Raw genomic sequence first — 19,713 nt, forward strand, 5'->3', positions numbered from 1 at the left:
AACTTACTAATGTAATGCCTCGATAGTTATTTACGTCATTTACTGACCCTTTTTATGAATTGGTATAATTATTCCCTCTGTCCACGCATCTGGAAAAGCACCTGAATTAAGAATTGCGTTAAACATGTCACACATATGAGCCGATAAAATATCAATACTTTCCAGAAAATATTCGCTTAACAAAGTGTCTTTGCCACATGATTTACTTCGTGATTTACTGCGTTTCAAATTTTTTTACGGCATTCAAAATTTCGTCAATGCTGATCTCTCGACAAAGTTCTTAATATACAACATTAGGCAAATTTTAAAATCATTATAAACATTAAAAGCTTCCGATTCCTCATTGCTACTGTTGAACATGTCAGTACTCATATTTTCGAAATATTTGAGGAAATCATCCAAAGAAATATATCTTGAATTTTTATATGTGTAACACTGGCAGCTCAAAAATGTGGGGCAGAATCCCAACAAAGGCACTGACAGCTACAAGTTTATTGAGTGGATATATAATAAATATACGAGCATCGAAACTGATCTGTAACTGACCGTCCTGAAAATATACAAATTACCAATACGCATATTTAATAATAAGGTTACAAGTTATAGGTGGTTACCGTGGTAACCATACTAAATAATTATACATACACATCAAACTAATATTCATCTTTAAAACATAATGGTATGCTGTGTGTTGGTTCCAATCAACATATTAACATACAAATGACATATTAAGATAACATATTTATTATCTTAAAACATAGGTATCCTGAAAACAACACAGTGACAATAACAATAGTGTTTATACATCTTTACTTTGACAAACTGCACATATAACTTACGGAGTATAAGCTACTCCCGACCTGGTCTTTCTCAGTCTTGGGGGAGGTTAGCACTGTGACTGCTGTTATATTAATATTTCAAGGTGAAAGTGATGTGCAACAACCAATGTAAAAGTTATTGACAGCCCAAGAGTTTTATCAAAAAGGAAAGAAGAAAATAGAAGCGAGTTGGGCCATAAATGTAGGAAATACACAGGGACAGATACCTTTAAACAAAGATGACCATAACTGTCACAAAGATGTTATAAAACATGAAAGATTCCCAATGATATTCAAGCCTTCAATCTCGAAATATAAAACCAAGCATCATAAACCGGAACTTCTGTGTGTCGAACTAGTCACAACCGATACACCACCTTACATACAATAAATCGGTTACACAACACTAATTTTATAGACCTGTTTCATATGATTTTGATATAAAATGTTTCCAAAAAACCTTCGGCCTGCATTTTTTCATCTGCTCAAGTTCAAGCATTTTATTTTTGTAGTATATACGCTTTTTTTGGTAACAATATTTGTATACTCCTCTTTTCGTTTACAAAAAATTATTCTTCAAGCATCCGTCTTATGTATGTTCAATAATTTCAGGGCTTCTAAATAGCAAACACGCGCTTCTTTGCATTCGCTATCAAACCACTTATTTTCCTCATGTTTATTTACATTAAAATTAACGTCATTTTTAAAATAGCCGGTTTTACAAAAGAGTGGATCGGCTACACTTCGTATAGTATTAGTAAAATCATTAATCATATTATTAACAGATTCTCTGCTTTCGCAGTTAACATTATTTACTATGGAATTAAATTTTGTCAGATAACCAATAATACCTGACCGAAATTGATCCCTAAAATTGTCGTTCCGTTTACATTTATTTTGTTTATGACTAGTGTTTACAAGCCTATTATGACCGCAGCTTAATGTAAAGAGTATTGGGGCATGATCGCTCCATTCATTAAAATCTCCAACAAAAAAACATAAAAATTGTGAAAAATTACAATCAACGGTTAGCAAATGATCAATAACTGAGCACCCGTTGTTGGACAAAAAGGTATACTGATTTGAATTTCCTAGCCGGCCGTTAACAATACGTAAACCGGTTGCTTTGCACAGATCTAGCAACTTAATCCCATGATTGTTATGCTTTTGATCCAATGAGGCCCTGCTCAAAGTGAGGTCAGGACTGTAATCAATATCATCAATACATACATTACAACAATCATGTAAAATAAAATCACTTCTTTATTTACTTCGTCTCTTCGTTATTGTTGTTCTCATGTTCAACGTTTTATAAATTGAGAATATAAACAAGCGTAGGCTAAACTTATACTATTGCGTTGTTTTCCCGAATTAATTAATAGCCTCAGTTTATGAATGACCTGTACTACGTCATTAAGACCCAGCAGAAAGTGGACTATTTTAATAATTCATAAACAATCTCTTCCGCGACACGTATAACACATTCATTGTTTATTGATTCTTTTCTTGATAAGCTCCGTTCGCAATTATTCCATTTAACACGATATTCATATAATGTTTCCATTTGTGAATGAATATAGTTTGAGAACTCAAACCTGTCGCATAAATTATACAACAGTTTCTCGCGCGGATACGGCATGTGTGGCAGGTAGTAGGCTATCCGTAGATAAGCCGAACCGACTTGAAATTTTGAGTAACAACATAAGTGTTCGCTAGGCGAACAACTAAAAATGGATTATCGTAATTCACAAACCAGATAAGAAAATCTAAAATTAAAACCCGTAAACACATTTGCGCATAAAAAGAGGTTGTCCATGAGTTGAAGCATATATCCAGCTACAGTTTCACAGTATTCCGCAGGTCCAAACACTTATCACAAACTCTATCGAAGATGGAATGATGACGAGGGTGGTGTAACAATCGTGCAAACATGCCACGTTGATGACTTTTTAACATAGCTTTCCCGTTATATGTCAACTATGTAATACCATTGATATCATCTTTATGATCAAAACTTTACGTTCAATGTACGTTCAAATATACGCTCACTTTTCTGGCACGGGAAGCCTAGTCGTCGAACTAAACCGCTTGATATATCAAAGTTCTCTTCTCGAGTGGATATGACTTATTATAGGCTAAACTTTTACAAAATTGAATCTTGTATGTGTGCATTTTTTTAGCTGTAAATATTTCATTTTTAAATAATTACAACTTCTGTCACATTCATATGAATGCTGCATTTTGATAATTTGATTACGTGACCGGTTTTTTCATTTTCCGATGAACCCACTTCGTATGCAAATTTTAACATGAATATTCATGGCGCTACATTCTGGTCATAAACAAGTTGCCAAAATGACGTTATGTTTTGCGCGAAACATAACGGTGTTGTTTTTGATTGGTCAATAGCTCAATGACGTTATATTTTTTTGCGACGATATTTCAACGATATACCCGTATGACGTAAATGAAACCCAAACTGAAAATAGATTCATACGCTACTTTAAAAAGGACTTTAATGACCCTTAACACGATATAATTTCAGCTTTAAGATCATTTTGTGTTGTAATTATAAGAATTTAATAGCATTTTTCTGCATTTCATCGGTGTATGAACTGTAGGGAAAAATACACCTAATTTATGCATAAACGCACCGATGAAATGCAGAAAAATGTTATTCAATTCTTAAATATTTCTGCACACAATTTTGTGTTTTGGCTATTGGCGACAATTGAAAGATAAAAATTGCAATCAAATAAATAAATTTGGATACCAGGGCTCAGTGAATCAGGAAGCAAAATAAGTCCGAGTCAATGGACAGGGACGGATTGATACTTATTGACTGGTTCATCCACTTGTAAAAAGCCGTTTTAATAGGAGCAGATATAAAATGGGCCTTTTTGATAATCTGAGCCTAGCCGGCGACAAATTACGTGACTGGCACGAGAAAATCCATGAACTCGTGGCAGTTTACCGAATCTTTTGATATTGCATTAAGTACTGTAAACACGTTGTCACCAATATGTGTTCATTATTTCTGCAATTCATCATTCTTCTTCAGCGATCTTCATTACTGACGGATTTATACATGTACATTTTAAAAGATACTTCAAATATGTAGCCGATAACGTTAGTCCAAATAAGTACGTTAAAAGTCCCCTTTCGCCTTTGATATTTACATCCAATATTCTGACATTTAGAGTTTTACTATAAATACAACTGTTAAAATCATTTTACTGAGAAAAATAAAAATGTCAATCGATGACTAGGCTTCCAATCCAGAAAAGTGAGCCGATCGAGAGGCTTTCCGTGCCACAACGAAAGCGAAAGTAGGCATTTTTTAAGTAAAATTGAAGAAAATTACTATAAAGCGTACATTTAACGTTAAGTTTTGATCATAAAAATGATATTAATTACATAACATATTTGACATATTACGGAATAGCTATGTTAAAAAGTCATCAAAGTGGCATGTATGCACAATTGTTCCACCACCCTCGTAATCATTCCATCTTCGATAGAGTTTGTGAGAAGTGTTTGGACCTGCGGTATGCTGTGAACCTGTAGCTGGATATATGCTTCAACTCATGGACCACCTCTTTTTTATGCACAAATGTGTTAACGGATTTTCATTTTAGATTTTCTTATCTGTTTTGTGAATTACGATTATCCATTTTTTTATGTTTATGACAGAGAGGCAGCCAAGAATGAACAGAGAGGCAGAATTTTGACTGAAAGGCCACCGATATGCATCTTCACCGTGAAACTGCACTTAAGAGCTAAATTTCAGCAGCGATGCAGGGCCTAAATTCTATTGGATTTTTTTGGCTCAATGCCAGTAAATACAAAACTAGCAATAATGGTACAGGCGGTCGATTTAATCACACGATTGTGATGTCAAAGTTGTGCATATCCGTCGTTATACAACACATTCTGCATACCAGTGTGGATAAACGTTACATAATATATTTCAGGATGAGCGAATCGGAGTTAATGAATGCCGCCAACGGCTCGTTGTTAGACATTAGTTTAGAAGAGAAGTCGTCTACTAGCGAGCGGTTCTCGTGTGGAATTTGTGAGGAAAGTTATTATAGGAAAGCTAGCTTGAATCGCCATTTGAAGACACACGAGAATGGATGCATAAAGTGCTCAGTGTGCACTCAGTTCTTTAAGACTGAGGAAGATAAAAAAAAACACATTGAGGTGAAACATAGCCCAATCGTGTGCGAAAGCTGTGGAAAGATTTTTTCCAGTCGCAATTATATCGAATTTCACAAGAAAACCCACGAGGCAGAGCTTGTCAACTATGACAAACAATGCCCATTCGCAAATTGCGGGAAAATATTCAGACAGAGCTCTAAATTTCAAGACCATCTGAACACACACACAGGAGCAAAACCATATTCGTGCGAGCATTGTCGCAAGACCTTCAATAGCCGGTATGCTCAAAGTGAACATGTTCTCGTTTGCTCCAAAGAAAAAGTGTTCAAGTGCCATGTATGTGATACAGTATACAGCCATCGGGCAAGCCTAAGGAATCACATGGTGGCGAAGCATAGCGATCAAAAGTTCATCTGCACTTGTGACGCGACGTATAAGTACATGAGTGGCCTCGTTCGACATAAAAAAGCATCCGGTCATGTATAGACCCTTTCATGTCATCATCATATCGTAAAAGTATTTTTACTTTTTATTCGTTTCTTTCCGCAAATGACGCATACAAGATAACATAGGTTATCTTAGCTAAAGAAACTTTAGCGTACAGTTTATATATTATTTACATATCTGTACGCTGAAGCACAGGTGGTTAGCGTGTGGCTATGATATTAATTAGTGAAATTATCATTTTGATAAATAAATAATCATATTATAACGAAAAATAAACTTTTCTGAAAAAAAATTCACTATCAAATATATAAATATATATATGAACAGCCATAACTTCATCATTCTGAAGCGAACCCCGTATCGAAAGTCAACAATTTATGTCACGGTATAAATCAAAGAAAGCTTATTTTCTTGGATACATTTCTACATATATTGGTGAATGAATATAAATTACTGCATCGGGAGAATATTTTAATGTTCAAATGTTTCAAATGCATCTTACAATATATGAAAATAATACTCATCAATCTGAAATTCACAATTTTGACGCAATTGTCGCTTTGTCACGTGACGAGTTTTCATTTGGATTCTTTCGGATCGACCTTGACAGTTTTTGCTGAAATAGTAAACATTACTTTCGTTTTCTGAAATCTATTATTTGTGATTAACAACTTACGTCTGCACCCGATTGTATAAACAGTTAAACCGGCGGTTAACCACATACCGGCGGTTAAAAGTCGGTAACTTGTTGGTTACTGGTCGGTAAGCGTTTGTATAAAATTGGGTAAGTTATACCGATCGGTTAAAACCCAGTTAAAACATACCCTGCTTCTCTAGGTGGGTAAGTACAACTAACCGAGAGGTAACTTACACAAAATGGCCGAGTCGCGCGACATTATAAAAGCTAACCATCGACAACCTTGGACATTTCTACAAGTAAACAGACAATTGCAGCGACTGACACTTTATTTGACTTAATTTACAGGGCAATACGTTTTCCGACTTCGGACGACGAATTTAAGGACACGCAGAACGTGTTTTTTAATATAATGTTATGGATATGCCGTGTGTGATCCGATGCATCAATGGCGCCCATGTTAAAATCATTTCTCCGAAAACAGTTAACGACAAAAGTACAAACAAAAACCAAAACACGTTCGAACTAGTATCTTACCTTTAATAATCCTTTAAAATCCATAAATAACCCATTTAACTCAATAATTAACAATTTTGCATCTAGGGTCTTTAATTATTATTTTAGCATTGTTTAATAAAGACCCTAATGCTATCCTATTACTATTTTCAAATGAGTTTATGAACTCCATAAACTTTCTTTTCGTCACACGCTACGTCACGTACTCTACATTACTGCTGTTCAAATGAACCGGAGCAGTTTAACAAATAATAGCCGTTGGTAAACTCGGTTAAATTTGCAGATTTCTGCATACAAACATATGTTTAAACTTACACGATGTTTTATTTGTCTATGGTAAATGCCCTTATTGTACACGAAAATAATTTAATATATAAGTAAACAAAGAATGAAAAACATTCCATTACACAACAGATAAATGAGTCGTTATTACCCGTGTAAAAAATGGGACATTCCGAATTCCAGTGTGGTGCTATTTTTATCATCTTATACTTTACACATCTCTATGCCTAACATGAATTTAATCGGAAAGCATATATTGCAGATTATTTATGAATTGTGCGATATTTGTATGGCTTGTTGTACATTCTAAAAATGTTAAAAGTATATGCACGGATTATAAACAATGCACATTGCACGAAATAAGGAAATTGTGATAAATTGACAATTGAAATGCGTCGATATACAGTGCATGTACGTGTGAAATAAGTCGCGTTTATAGTAAATCGTCAAAAAGACTCGCACTTTTCTTAATTTCAATATGCAATATCGGACTACAGACAGAGTGATTTTCGGATGTAATTTTAAGTTAATGATATACTCAGCGTTGTGCTTTGAATGTGTAAACATCGTTATTTGGCGAAAGATATTATTTTTTTAACGCAGTCATAAGAAAACGGGTTATAAGCAAAATTAGAAGAATAGGCTAGCATGTTACGGCGACCATGAATATGTTACATCATTTAAAAAACAAGAAAATTAGGCGTCTTTGCAAGCACTCTCTCGCAGTTGGAAGCACCAGGGATTCCGCTTAATGAGGCAAATCCCGACATCATGATATTTTTTTCCCTGGTCTGTGACAAATGTTCGTAAACATTTTGAAAAATTTGATGAACTCGTAGTTAAAATGTACACTTTATTTTATTGTAAAAGCATTTGTAAATTAATTTGATAAAAAAAAATACATGACGCGGTTTATTTTGTTTGTTAACGAAATCGAAGCGTGTCACTTCGCGCGAAAATTACGTCATTAGAAAATGCATTGTGGGAATGTTTTGGTTAAATTTACCGTTGGTTAAATTCCACTATGCGAGGTTTAGTTACTTTGCGGTATTTCTTGTTTATACAATCGAGTTACCTTGACGGTTACTAAACCTGAATAACCGCAAACTTACCAAGGTTTAAAAGTTACAGAGCGGTAACTTTAACCAGCGTTTATACAATTGGGTGCTGGTGGGGTATAAGACTGTTTTCAGTGTGAATCATGTAGTTTTAAATAATATTTACTTTGAGTTTTAATTTACACTACAATTTGTTTACAAAACACGCAATAATAATTTAAAATACCGGGAAATGTCATTCTGAATATGAAAACACTTGAGCACATGGTATGTTACTAAAAATAGAAATAACGTTATATGACCGTGAAATCTCGGGAGATTTTCATTTCAAGAATATCTGTTGCATCGCTGTTTTTCTCGAAATGTTAGAGCAGAAAAGATAAATTTCAAATGTTTAAGATAGTATTTGGGAATGAATATATCAGTTAAATGTGGAAGATGTCAATCTTTCCGATCAAGTGGCTGATTTGGGTCAATAACTGCATCATACAGAATATATAAGGCATACACAGCACACAAAATATACCAAGCAAACAGGCATATACAGTATATAGAGCACACAAAACATGCAAAGCACACAAAGTATACTAAGCAAAACAAAGCATATAAGTATATAAAGCACACAAAAACATGCATAGCTCACAAAGTATACAAAGCATACAGAGCACGCAAAGCATATAAAGCATACAGAGCCTACAAAGCATACAGAGCATGAACAGCACACAAAGCATACAAAGCTAAGAAAAATACTAACAGCATATAACATTTAAGTAAAAAATTACCCACGTGAGGCACAAGTAAAACTTTGGAACTTAATCAAGTACACAAAGTAAAACTTCAGAACGAAATGATGTGATGCTCCCTTGCTGTGGAAATTCCATTCAATCTACAGCTTTTGCACTTACATATGTTTCCATTCCACGAACTAATTAAAGTTTTAAATTGCGAAAAAATTGTACATTTTCTTAAGTTTTCCGGTAGGGAGTTCCACAGTGAGGGGGCAGCATATCTAAACGAATTTTTACCATATGTTGATGCGCGTACCTGTGGTATCTGTAAAATATTTGTGTATCTAAAATTTATGGTTGATTGTCTCTTAACAACCAAATCATTTAACAAAGGTGGAGAAATTTCATTTATGATTTTAAATGTTTCAATAGCCATTGATCTTATACGTCTTATTTGCAGGGACGAAAGGTCTACCCTATGTAAAAGATCACTATATGGAGTGCTATAGTCGTTGTATATAAAACGAATTGCCCTTTCCTGAAGTTTTTCATCTTTTTAATATTAGTTTCTGAACAGAAATGCTAGGTCATTGGGCAAAAATTAAAATTTGATAGTATGAAAGTATGGAAAATTAAAAGTTTGTTTGCTACACTTAAATTTCTGCCAAGTCTTTTTAAGATGTTAATCTGAGTAGCAGCCTTCTTACATAATCCTTGTATATGTGTATCAAAATTAAGTTTATAGTCTATGTCAATACCAAGTAGTTTAACAACTTTTTCGCAAGTAATATCGGCATCACCTATCTTAAATGAGTTTTTTTTACTAGAAGTTGATTTGCCTATTGCAAAAGATTGGAATTTGTGAGGGTTAGCTTGCATTTTGTTTAAGTGAAACCAATCAATAAGAATGTTGCTTTCATGTTGTAAGACACTTATAAGTTCATCAAAGTTTGTTGTGTAAAATGAAAGAGTATTATCATCTCCATAATTAAACAGGTTAGATCTATTTATAAAATAAAAAATATAGTTAATAAAGACTTTGAACAGTAGGGGCCCCAGGATAGACCCCTGGGGTACTCCTTTTGTTGTACTGGCCCATGCACTAACTGTATCTCCTATTTTAATTTGCTGTTTTCTGTTAGAGAGGTAAGACTGGAGGAGTCTGGATGCAGGCTCTGACTACCATATGCTGACAGTTTTGACGGCAGTATATCATGCGGCAGGCAATCGAAGGGATTGGACAGGTCCATGATAATTGCTGCAGCGTAATGGTTTTTATCCAGAGCCTGCCTCCATTCCTCGGGAAGTTTTTATAGGATGGTTTGACAGCAAAGTCCCTTCCTAAAAGCACATAAAAAATTTATTTAAAATTGTATCAAAATGAGAGTTTAGTTGTTTAGCAATAACTTTCTCATTTTTAGCTCATCTATTTTTTGAAAAAAAATTATGAGCTATTGTCATCACCTTGGCGTCGGCGTCGGCGTTGGCGTCCGGTTAAGTTTTGCGTTTAGGTCCACTTTTCTCAGAAAGTATCAATGCTATTGCATTCAAACTTGGTACACTTACTTACTATCATGAGAGGACTGGGCAGGCAAAGTTAGATAACTCTGGCATGCAATTTGACAGAATTATGTGCCCTTTTTATACTTAGAAAATTAAAAATTTTGGTCAAGTTTTGTGTTTAGGTCGATTTTATTCCGGAAGTATCAAAGCTATTGCTTTCATACTTGCAACACTTACTAACTAGCATAAGCGGACTGTGCAGGCAAAGTAATGTAACTCTGACTGGCATTTTGACAGAATAATGTGCCCTTTTTATACTTAGAGAATTGAAAATTTGGTTATGTTTTGTGTTTAGGTCCACTTTATTCCTACAGTATCAAAGCTATTGCTTTCATACTTGCAACACTTATAAACTATCATAAGGGGACTGTGCAGGCAAAGTTATGTAACTCTGACTGGCATTTGGACGGAATTATGGGTCCTTTATACTTAGAAAATTTGGTTAAGTTTTGTGTTTTGGTCCACTTTACCCCTAAAGTATCATAGATATTGCTTTCATACTTGGAACACTCGCAAATTATCATAAGGGTACAGTAAAAGGACAAGTTGCATAACTCTGGTTGTCATTTTTACGGAATTATGGCCCTTTTTTGACTTAGTAACTTTGAATATATGGTTAAATTTTGTGTTTCGATCCACATTACTTCTTAACTATTAAGGCTATTGCTTTCAAACTTCAAATACTTTCATGCTATCATGAGGTTCCTGTACCTGGCAAGTTGAATTTAACCTTGACCTTTTAATGACCTTGACTCTCAAGGTCAAATTATTAAATATTGCTAAAATTGCCATAACTTCTTTATTTATGATTAGATTTGATTGATACTTTGACAAAACTACTCTTACCTGACATACCACAATAGACTCCACCCAAACCATCCCCCGTGCCCCCCCCCCCGAATCCCCCCCTATTTTTTTTTTTAAGATCATCTCACAAATGACCACCACACCCTCACACTATACCCCCCACCCCATCCCCACCAAATTATTTTTTTTTGAAATTGTTAAAAAACACAAAGATTTATTTTTATTATTTTATGTTTGAAATACCGTCCAACCATCGCACCGTAGAATCCCCCCCCTCCCCCCACCCGAATCCCACCCCCCTATTTTTTTTTTTTAAGATCATCTCACAAATGACCACCACACTCTCACACTATACCCCCCTCCCACCCCACCCTCCCAAATTTCTTTTTTTTTTGAAACAGTTAAAAAACACAAATTTTTATTTTTATTAATTTATGTTTGAGCTACCGTCCAACCATCGCACCCTAGAATTCCCCCTCCCCCCCACCGAATCCCACCCCCCCCCTATTTTTTTTTTTTAAGATCATCTCACAAATGACCACCACACCCTCACACTATACCCCCCCCACCCCACCCTCCCAAATTTCTTTTTTTTTGAAACGGTTCAAAAACATAAATTTTTATTTTTATTGATTTATGTTTGAACTACCGTCCTACCATCGCACCCAAGAATCCCCCCCTCCCCCCACCCGAATCCCCCCCCTTTATTTTTTTATTTTTTTAAGATCATCTCACAAATGACCACCACACCCTCACACTATACCCCCCCCACCCCACCTTCCCAAATTTCTTTTTTTTTGAAACGGTTAAAAAACACAAATTTTTATTTTTATTGTTTGAACCCCCCCCCCCCCGATTTTTTTTCGCATTTTTGGAAAATAATGTAATAATAAATGTCCTCACCCCCACACTATAAACCCCTCTTCACTCCACCCCTCCCTCCTTTGTGATTGAAAATGAGAGTCCCTTCACCTTTAAAAAGAAAAGAGATGAGCGGTCTTGGTAAAACACTTTCTGGCCTATAGTTGGATTTGCAGAAAGGGTCATTTTTCTTGTATAAGGGTGTGACTTGTGCCATTTTGAGTTTATCTGGAAAAGTACTTGTGGCAATAAAAATGTTTACAAGATTTGAAAGAGGCTTAGTTAAAGCCGGTTAACCAATTTGTATGCTTCCCCCCAAAAAATTAGTGGGGAGCATATAGGCGCCGCTTCGTCCGTCGGTCCGTCCGTGTGTCCGTCCGTCCGTCCGTGCACAATTTTTGTCCGGGCTTTTTCTCAGCAACTAATGACCTGAATCAATGAAACTTTTTGGGAAGCTTCACTACCATGAGGAGATGTGCATATTATCAGCGGGTTCTGGTCGGATGATTTTTCACAGAGTTATGGCCCTTTGAAATTTTCCATTAAATGTGCATATAGTGCAATTCTTGTCCGGGCTATTTCTCAGCAACTAATGACCCGCATTCAATGAAACTTTATGGGAAGCTTCACTACCAAGAGGAGATGTGCATATTATCAGCGGGTTCTGGTCGGATGATTTTTCACAGAGTTTTGGCCCTTTGAAAATTTCCATTTACTGTACATATAGTGCAATTCTTGTCCGTGCTATTTCTTAGCAACTAATGACCGGAATTCAATGAAAAGTTATGGGAAGCTTCACTACCAAAAGGAGATGTGCACATAATCAGCGGGTTCTGGTCGGATGATTTTTCACAGAGTTATGGCCCTTTGAATTTTTCCATTAACTGTTCATAATGTGCACTTCTTGTCCGGGCTATTTCTCAGCAACTAATGACCGGAATTAAATGAAACTTTATGGGAAGCTTCACTACCAAGAGGAGATGTGCATATTATCAGCGGGTTCTGGTCGGATGATTTTTCACAGAGTTATGGCCCTTTGAAATTTTCCATTAACTGTACATATAGTGCAATTCTTGTCCGGGCTATTTCTTAGCAACTAATGACCGGAATTAAATGAAACTTTATGGGAAGCTTCACTACCAAGAGGAGATGTGCATATTATCAGCGGGTTCTGGTCGGATGATTTTTCACAGAGTTATGGCCCTTTGAAATTGTCTATAAAGAAGATATTGTCCCCCAACTACTGTGCCCTCAAGACGTTTCCTTTTTATCTGAATATGTAGTGCAATATTGTGAAAAAAAAACTTTGGGGAGCATCACTCGTCTCTGACGTTTTTTTGTTCACAGAGTTATGGCCCTTTGAAAAAAAATAAAATATTCTTGTCCCCCCAACTACAGTGCCCTCAAGACGTTTCCTTTTATCTGAATATATAGTGTAATATTGTGACAAAAAAAACTTTGGGGAGCATCACCCGTCTCTGACGGTTTCTTGTTAAAAGCCTAGCTGATAATTTGTCAACTCCAGTGGCTTTCTTTACATTTAGCATATTGATTTCTTTGGCAACATCGGGCATTGCTACTGGTTTAAAATTCAAAGTACAAACATCTGGATAATTTTCATGATTTTTTTTGAGCCCTGGGTAACTATCTGGGTCAAAAGTGTAGTTTTCACCGATGGACTGGTTAACATTTGCTAAGTTTGAATTAAAAATTTCAACGTTATCGTTGCCATTGGTTGTGATTTTGTTGTTTTCATGTAAAATTATTTTTGGCAGTTCTGTACTTGATTTATTGGATAAAAATGGCTTAATGTTTTTCCAAAGATCTGATGTTTTGCCCCACCAATGCATCTTTCTTGAAAATATTGGTTTGCTGATTTGTGTTTTAATTTATTTACAAGGTTTCTTTGTTTTTTTATAAATTTTCCAATTTTCCGGTGTTTTTAAGTTTTTGGAATTTGTGCAGGTACATTTTTTAAAGATAAATTGCTTTACGTAGTGTTCTGTTCATATATGGTACTTGTTTGTTTTTATTGTACATTTGTTTTACTTGTACATGTTTATCGTAAACGTCTGAAAAAGCAGACTCAAAATTTTGATACATAATATTTACATATTCAGAACTAGGGTCAATCTCATTTACGTTTGGGATCCTAATATTAGACAGATCAACATTATGAGCATTTACATCAAGATTTTTGAAGCTTCGATAGCTTATTTTAACCTTTTCAATGTTTTGAGTAGCATTGTTTATCACAGTACAGATAAAATTATGACAACATACATTACAACAATTGATATTTTCGTTAATAACTTTTTGTTTTGATGATTGAGTTAGTCAGCTGAATATGATTTTACTGAGATAAGGTTTAATTGTAATTTAGCATGTTTTATGTATTGTTGCAGCTTTTTTCATTTTTATGCCCCCTTTCGAAGAAGAGGGGGTATATTGTTTTGCACATGTCGGTCCGTCGGTCCGTCCGTCGGTCCGTCCGTCGGTCCGTCCGTCGGTCCGTCCACCAGATGGTTTCCGGATGATAACTCAAGAAGGCTTAGGCCTAGGATCATGAAACTTCATAGGTACATTGATCATGACTGGCAGATGACACCTATTGATTTTCAGGTTACTAGGTCAAAGGTCAAGGTCACAGTGACTCGAAATAGTAAAAGGTTTTCCGGATGATAACTCAAGAATGCTTTGGCCTAGGATCATGAAACTTCATAGGTACATTGATCATGACTGGCAGATGACCCCTATCAATTTTCAGGTCACTAGGTCAAAGGTCAAGGTCACAGTGAATCGTAACAGTAAAATGGTTTCCTGATGATAACTCAAGAAATTTTAGGCCTAGGATCATGAAACTTCATAGGTACATTGATCATGACTGGCAGATTCACACAATGGCTGCAACTACAACTGACAGCCCGTATGGGGCATGCTTGTTTTACAAACAGCCCTTGTTGTAATTAACATTTACTGAGTGGTGTTAGCTGGTTCGTTTTTAAAGTTGCTCAATCAGCATCTGAGTATATGTCAAATAAAAAGACAAATCGAGGGTCATTGGATGTCGTTTATTTATAATTGTTATCAGTTAAAAGTGTTAATTGTTAAATAAAAGCAACAATTACTGTAACATTTTTTTAGCTCACCTGAGCACAACGTGCTCATGGTGAGCTTTTGTGATCGCCTTTTTTCCGTCGCCCATCGTACGTCGTCCGTCGTCAACATTTTGCCTTGTGAACTCTCTAGAGGCCACATTTATTGTCCAATCTTCATGAAACTTGGTCAGAACATTCATACCAATGATACCTCGACCGAGTTCGAAACTGGGTCTTGCTGGGTCAAAAACTAGGTCACTATGTCAAAAAAAAAGAAAACTTTGTGAACACTGTAGAAGTCACATTTGATGCCCAATTTTCATGTTACTTTGTCAAAATGTTTGTCTTAATGATATGTTAGTTGAGTCTTAATGATATGTTGGTTGAGTTGAAAATGGTTCCGGTCCGTTGAAAAATATGGCTGCCAGCGGGCGGGACAGTATTCCTTATATGGCTATAGATAAAAATTGTGAACACTCTAGAAGTCACACTTTTAGCCTAATCATCATGAAACTTGGTCAAAACTTTGGTTTTATTGATAACTCGGACGAGTTCGAAAGTGGTCCAGATCGGTGAAAAAACATGGCCGCCAGGGGTGGGGCAGTTTTCTCTATATGTATATAGTGAAAACATGTCATGTCTAGAAGTCACATGTTTGGTCCAATCTTTATGAAATTTGGTCAGAACATTTGATTTCTGGATACGACAATTGAGTTCGAAAATGGTTCGGATCAGTAAAAAAACATGGCCGTCAGGGGGGGGGGTCATTTTCCTTATATTTATATAGTAAAATAGCTTGTGACCATGTTAGAAGTCACATTTTTGGCGTTTGACATTTTGTCTAAAGATCGATTTTATAGATATCTCGGACGAGTTCGATAATGGTCATGATGGGCGGAAAAACATGGCCGCCAGGGGGTGGGGCAGTTTTCTCTATATGTTTGTAGTGAAAACATGTAAACAGTCTGTTAAAGAAAGATAACCTGTACATACTTTTTAATACCGGTAGTTAACTCCCTTGTAAAAACCTTGTTAACACTCTAGAGGCCACATTTATTGTCCAATCTTCATGAAATTTGGTCAGAAGATTGGTCTCAATGATATCTTGAATGAGTTCGAAAATGGTTACGTTTACTTGAAAAACATGACTGTCAAGGGGCGGGGCATTTTTCCTTATATGGCTATAGTAAAATCTTGTTAACAATCTAGAGGCCACATTTATTGTCCTATCTTCATAAAACTTGGTCAGAAGATTCATCCAAATAATATCTTGGAAGATTTCAAAAATGATGCTTGTTGGTCCGCACAGGCAAATCAGGGACGACACTTTTCGCCTAAATTGGATTTTTGCTAAGAAGAGACTTCATTTAAACGAAAAATACCATAACAGTGGAAAGTGTTGTCCCTGATTAGCCTGTGCGGACTGCACAGGCTAATCTGGGACGACACTTTACGCACATGCATTAAGCCCAATTTCATCAAAACAAGACACTATTAAAAGTAATCTGTCGAAAAATCTAAATGTCGGACATTCACATTTTACCGACAATGTAAGACAGCATGTTGGTTGTTTTGAATTAGATAATACTTTCAAAAGCATTTCGGTTAATTTTCGGACCATCTGAGGCAAATAACGATCATCTCGTTATTAAGGTAAATATATAGATGATATTTGTTGGATTTGGTGGATTATCGATTTTAATTCACGAGTGATCATAGAAAATAATATTTTCACGAGTGTCGCAGCAGTTTTTCACTTAAAAAATTCGCTGGGATAGTTACGTCATTTCGTCAAAAATGACGTCATTTCACAGTAAACAGTGAAAATTATCGATAAATTTCACTGATCATTTTCACTGTTTGAAACAGTGAAATTATCAGTTTTAATTCACTGATATTTCTCTATAAACCACCGAAAAGCATAAAATAAAACAGGCTGTTAAACATAGTCTAAATTATCTGTAGTTTTCAATGTATTTTTTATCGCCGTTTACATTGTCATTCAGGTAGGTCTTTTAGCCCAAGGCGTCGATGTGCTGGTATTTTCGAGTCATCTCTTGAGTGATACTGAACATCCCCTTTATGCCATGTGCTGGCTATCCAGGCTTACTTATTAGTCCCTTTTTGCGTCTCTGCTTTCTAAAAGCTCGATTGGGATGATCGAAAGCTTTAAGCGTGCTCCCTGTAGTAAAAATGAACTTATTCAAAGAAAGTGAGTCATTCTCCTGACTACACACAGTTAGAATTGAGTAGACAAAATAAGACCACCCAAGAAATGGTGAGTTTGAGATATATTTGATGTATAATTGCCTAAATTATTTAGATGCAACGACTTCCTCAACTGTTGGTGATGGTGTTTTTGTTAAGCAATGATACGATCCAACTGTTTCTGTTATTTAACTGAAATACTGTTGACACCAAGAAAAATAAAAACATATTCATAATACCTTGGCTTGATGAATTGCAGAGAACTAACATCCGCATACTTCCTAAAGAAGTTTGTTTTCGTGTTGTTGCTCGCGGTATCAGTTGCGGTCACGCATATCACGGAGGGGTAGACTGCTGCTCGAGATGTCTTTATATAGAAGGGCCTGCAAAATAAAAATGTAGGTAAATATCTTGTCCTCTCTGCCCAATTCTAGAAACAATTAATGTGTATTCCTACAGAACCTACAAAAAGCAAGCGATCATCATTTGAGCGACTCAGTCAGTGCTGAGATGACATGAAATTTTAACATAAAAAGTAAATTTATCTTTGTGTGCGTGCGTGCTTTCGCGGGCGCGTGAAGGTGCTAACATTTTATTGATAGAATCGGTTTAAATGCATCTGCGCAAAATAACATCACTACTCTTATCGGGGAACAATATTTTCTATCTTGGTTGTATTTTAATAATGATTTACTTTAAACCCGTGTAAGCTAGTGCAGTACGTACGAGTTGCTCTGAGATGCAATTTACGTATATGCTTAATTCCCGATTGTGTCATGGAGCGTCTTATATATTTACTTGTGATGATCCAATCTGAAGCTGTCTATCTCAGCTACAGCTACCATCATTCCCGGTATACTGTCTGGTTTAGGGGTACCATTACTAGTCGGATCCATATCTCTGAATGTCGAAAAGAACTGCTCGACTTCTTGTGAGCCGGTTGCTCGAGCGTTATACACCGGCCGGGACAAGAGCATGCAGTTGCAGTTTACGCTCGACATGCGCAAGAAGTCCTTCATACGTGACAATTGGTATTCCACGTACATACTGGGTATGTTGTGGAAAACGGCAAACGGGATATCCACAAAGGAGCCAGTGTCTTAACTTCAATTTGTGATGGCATCTGGTCAAAGCAGAAATACATGGTTCGTCTTCGGCGTCGAACCAGTTTCTTATAAGCCTACACAATTCTGCTTCAGAGTCAAAACTGCAATTTTGCTTCATGTTTTCCTCTACGTCTTTATCAAACATTCGCCGAGCTAGAACAACGTCTTGTTTGTCAATGCACTCGAGGACTATTGACACGTGAAGCATTGTATCTTTGGATAGCCATTTCCCATGCCTCCTTCCGTAAACCTTATATTCCGGTTGTGCAAATATTTGTTCTAAGACATGTAAGAATATGACAGGCATCTGTGAAGTGAAACCTGATATTTCCATTTTCTCCTATGGATGGTTGTGTGAACCAATCGACACATTCGATACAATCCTCTAAGAAGATCTCTGAAGGAATTTTGTTTTTGCAGCGCCATTCGGAGGCCGTTTTAGTCCACGTTTATTCGGCCATTTTCGTTGGTAAATATATCTTGGGCATCTTTGAGACAGCACGATACGCCATTTTTATACGCCCGTTTTTAAAAACGGGACGTATTATAGTTTCACCCTTGGCGGGCGGCGTCCACAGCAGTGTCCCCTCTCTAATTCAAATAGTTTTCATCCGATCTTCACCAAACTTTGCCAGAAGTTGTGTCTAGACAATATCTTTTTTTTTTGTTCACCAATCTGCATTGTATAGTTTAATACAAACATCGCTGGAATAGTAATAAATTCAATTTAAGTACAATCAGTCATGTTACAATAATGTAAGCCAATTCTATAAAAATACAACACAAAAATACTTATAATTATGAAGGTAAATTAGTATTACAAAGAGATTCGACCAATTCCCACGAACTTTTATAACTATTGGCTAAATGCGTGTTTTGTATAACTGCAGAGGCTATTTTGCAGCTACTTCGGAGACCATGAATTGTAGGGGTTACCATTCTACGTCTACAGGTATAAATAAAGCGTTTTATTTCGAGACATAAAACGTTATACTTTTCAGATTGGTTACCAACTGATCCCAGTATAAATGTTTTACAATCAAAACTATAATTGTTATAAATGTTTTTAATAGCAGATGTGATGTGATGTAGAAACATTTGTATGACATTAGAACTCCAAAATAAATGGACGCGAGTCTCTGTTTCTGTTTTACAAAAAGTACATTTGTCTGAGTCACTTATTTTTTTTAAACAAATTATTTGTGGCTAGTATGTTGTGAGTCAGTCTCACTTGGAACCATTGGTTGTATGAATCTTTTGTGGTTTTAAATACCCATGCATAAAGGCTTTTCCATTCTGAGCTTTCAATACTGAAAAGGCTGTTCCATTTTATTTGACCTGTTGGAATTTCATTGTTGCGTATTTATATGTTATATATAAGTGAGTTATTCTTGTTGTGCAATAATATAGGCTTAATATATCC

The 19,713-nt window shown here is 35.9% G+C and overlaps 1 protein-coding gene across 3 annotated transcripts in view; it reads left to right on the forward strand.

Moving 5' to 3' along the window:
* Positions 1-19,713, forward strand: part of LOC127833423 (zinc finger protein 778-like) — a 62,596-nt gene that overhangs the window by 20,568 nt on the left and 22,315 nt on the right. The window contains exons 5-6 of one of the 3 annotated variants that reach the window (XM_052358667.1): positions 4,793-5,257; positions 17,444-17,582. The exons of 1 other annotated variant lie outside the window; for it this stretch is intronic. In XM_052358667.1, the coding sequence (XP_052214627.1) occupies positions 4,793-5,257; positions 17,444-17,534 (556 nt within the window). In that variant the 3' untranslated portion in view covers positions 17,535-17,582. The remainder of the gene's footprint in view (positions 1-4,792; positions 5,258-17,443; positions 17,583-19,713) is intronic. One more of the 3 variants, XM_052358661.1, reaches the window with a different exon arrangement.

The sequence above is a fragment of the Dreissena polymorpha genome, chromosome 1 (assembly GCF_020536995.1).
Source record: "Dreissena polymorpha isolate Duluth1 chromosome 1, UMN_Dpol_1.0, whole genome shotgun sequence".
Lineage (NCBI taxonomy): Eukaryota > Metazoa > Mollusca > Bivalvia > Myida > Dreissenidae > Dreissena > Dreissena polymorpha.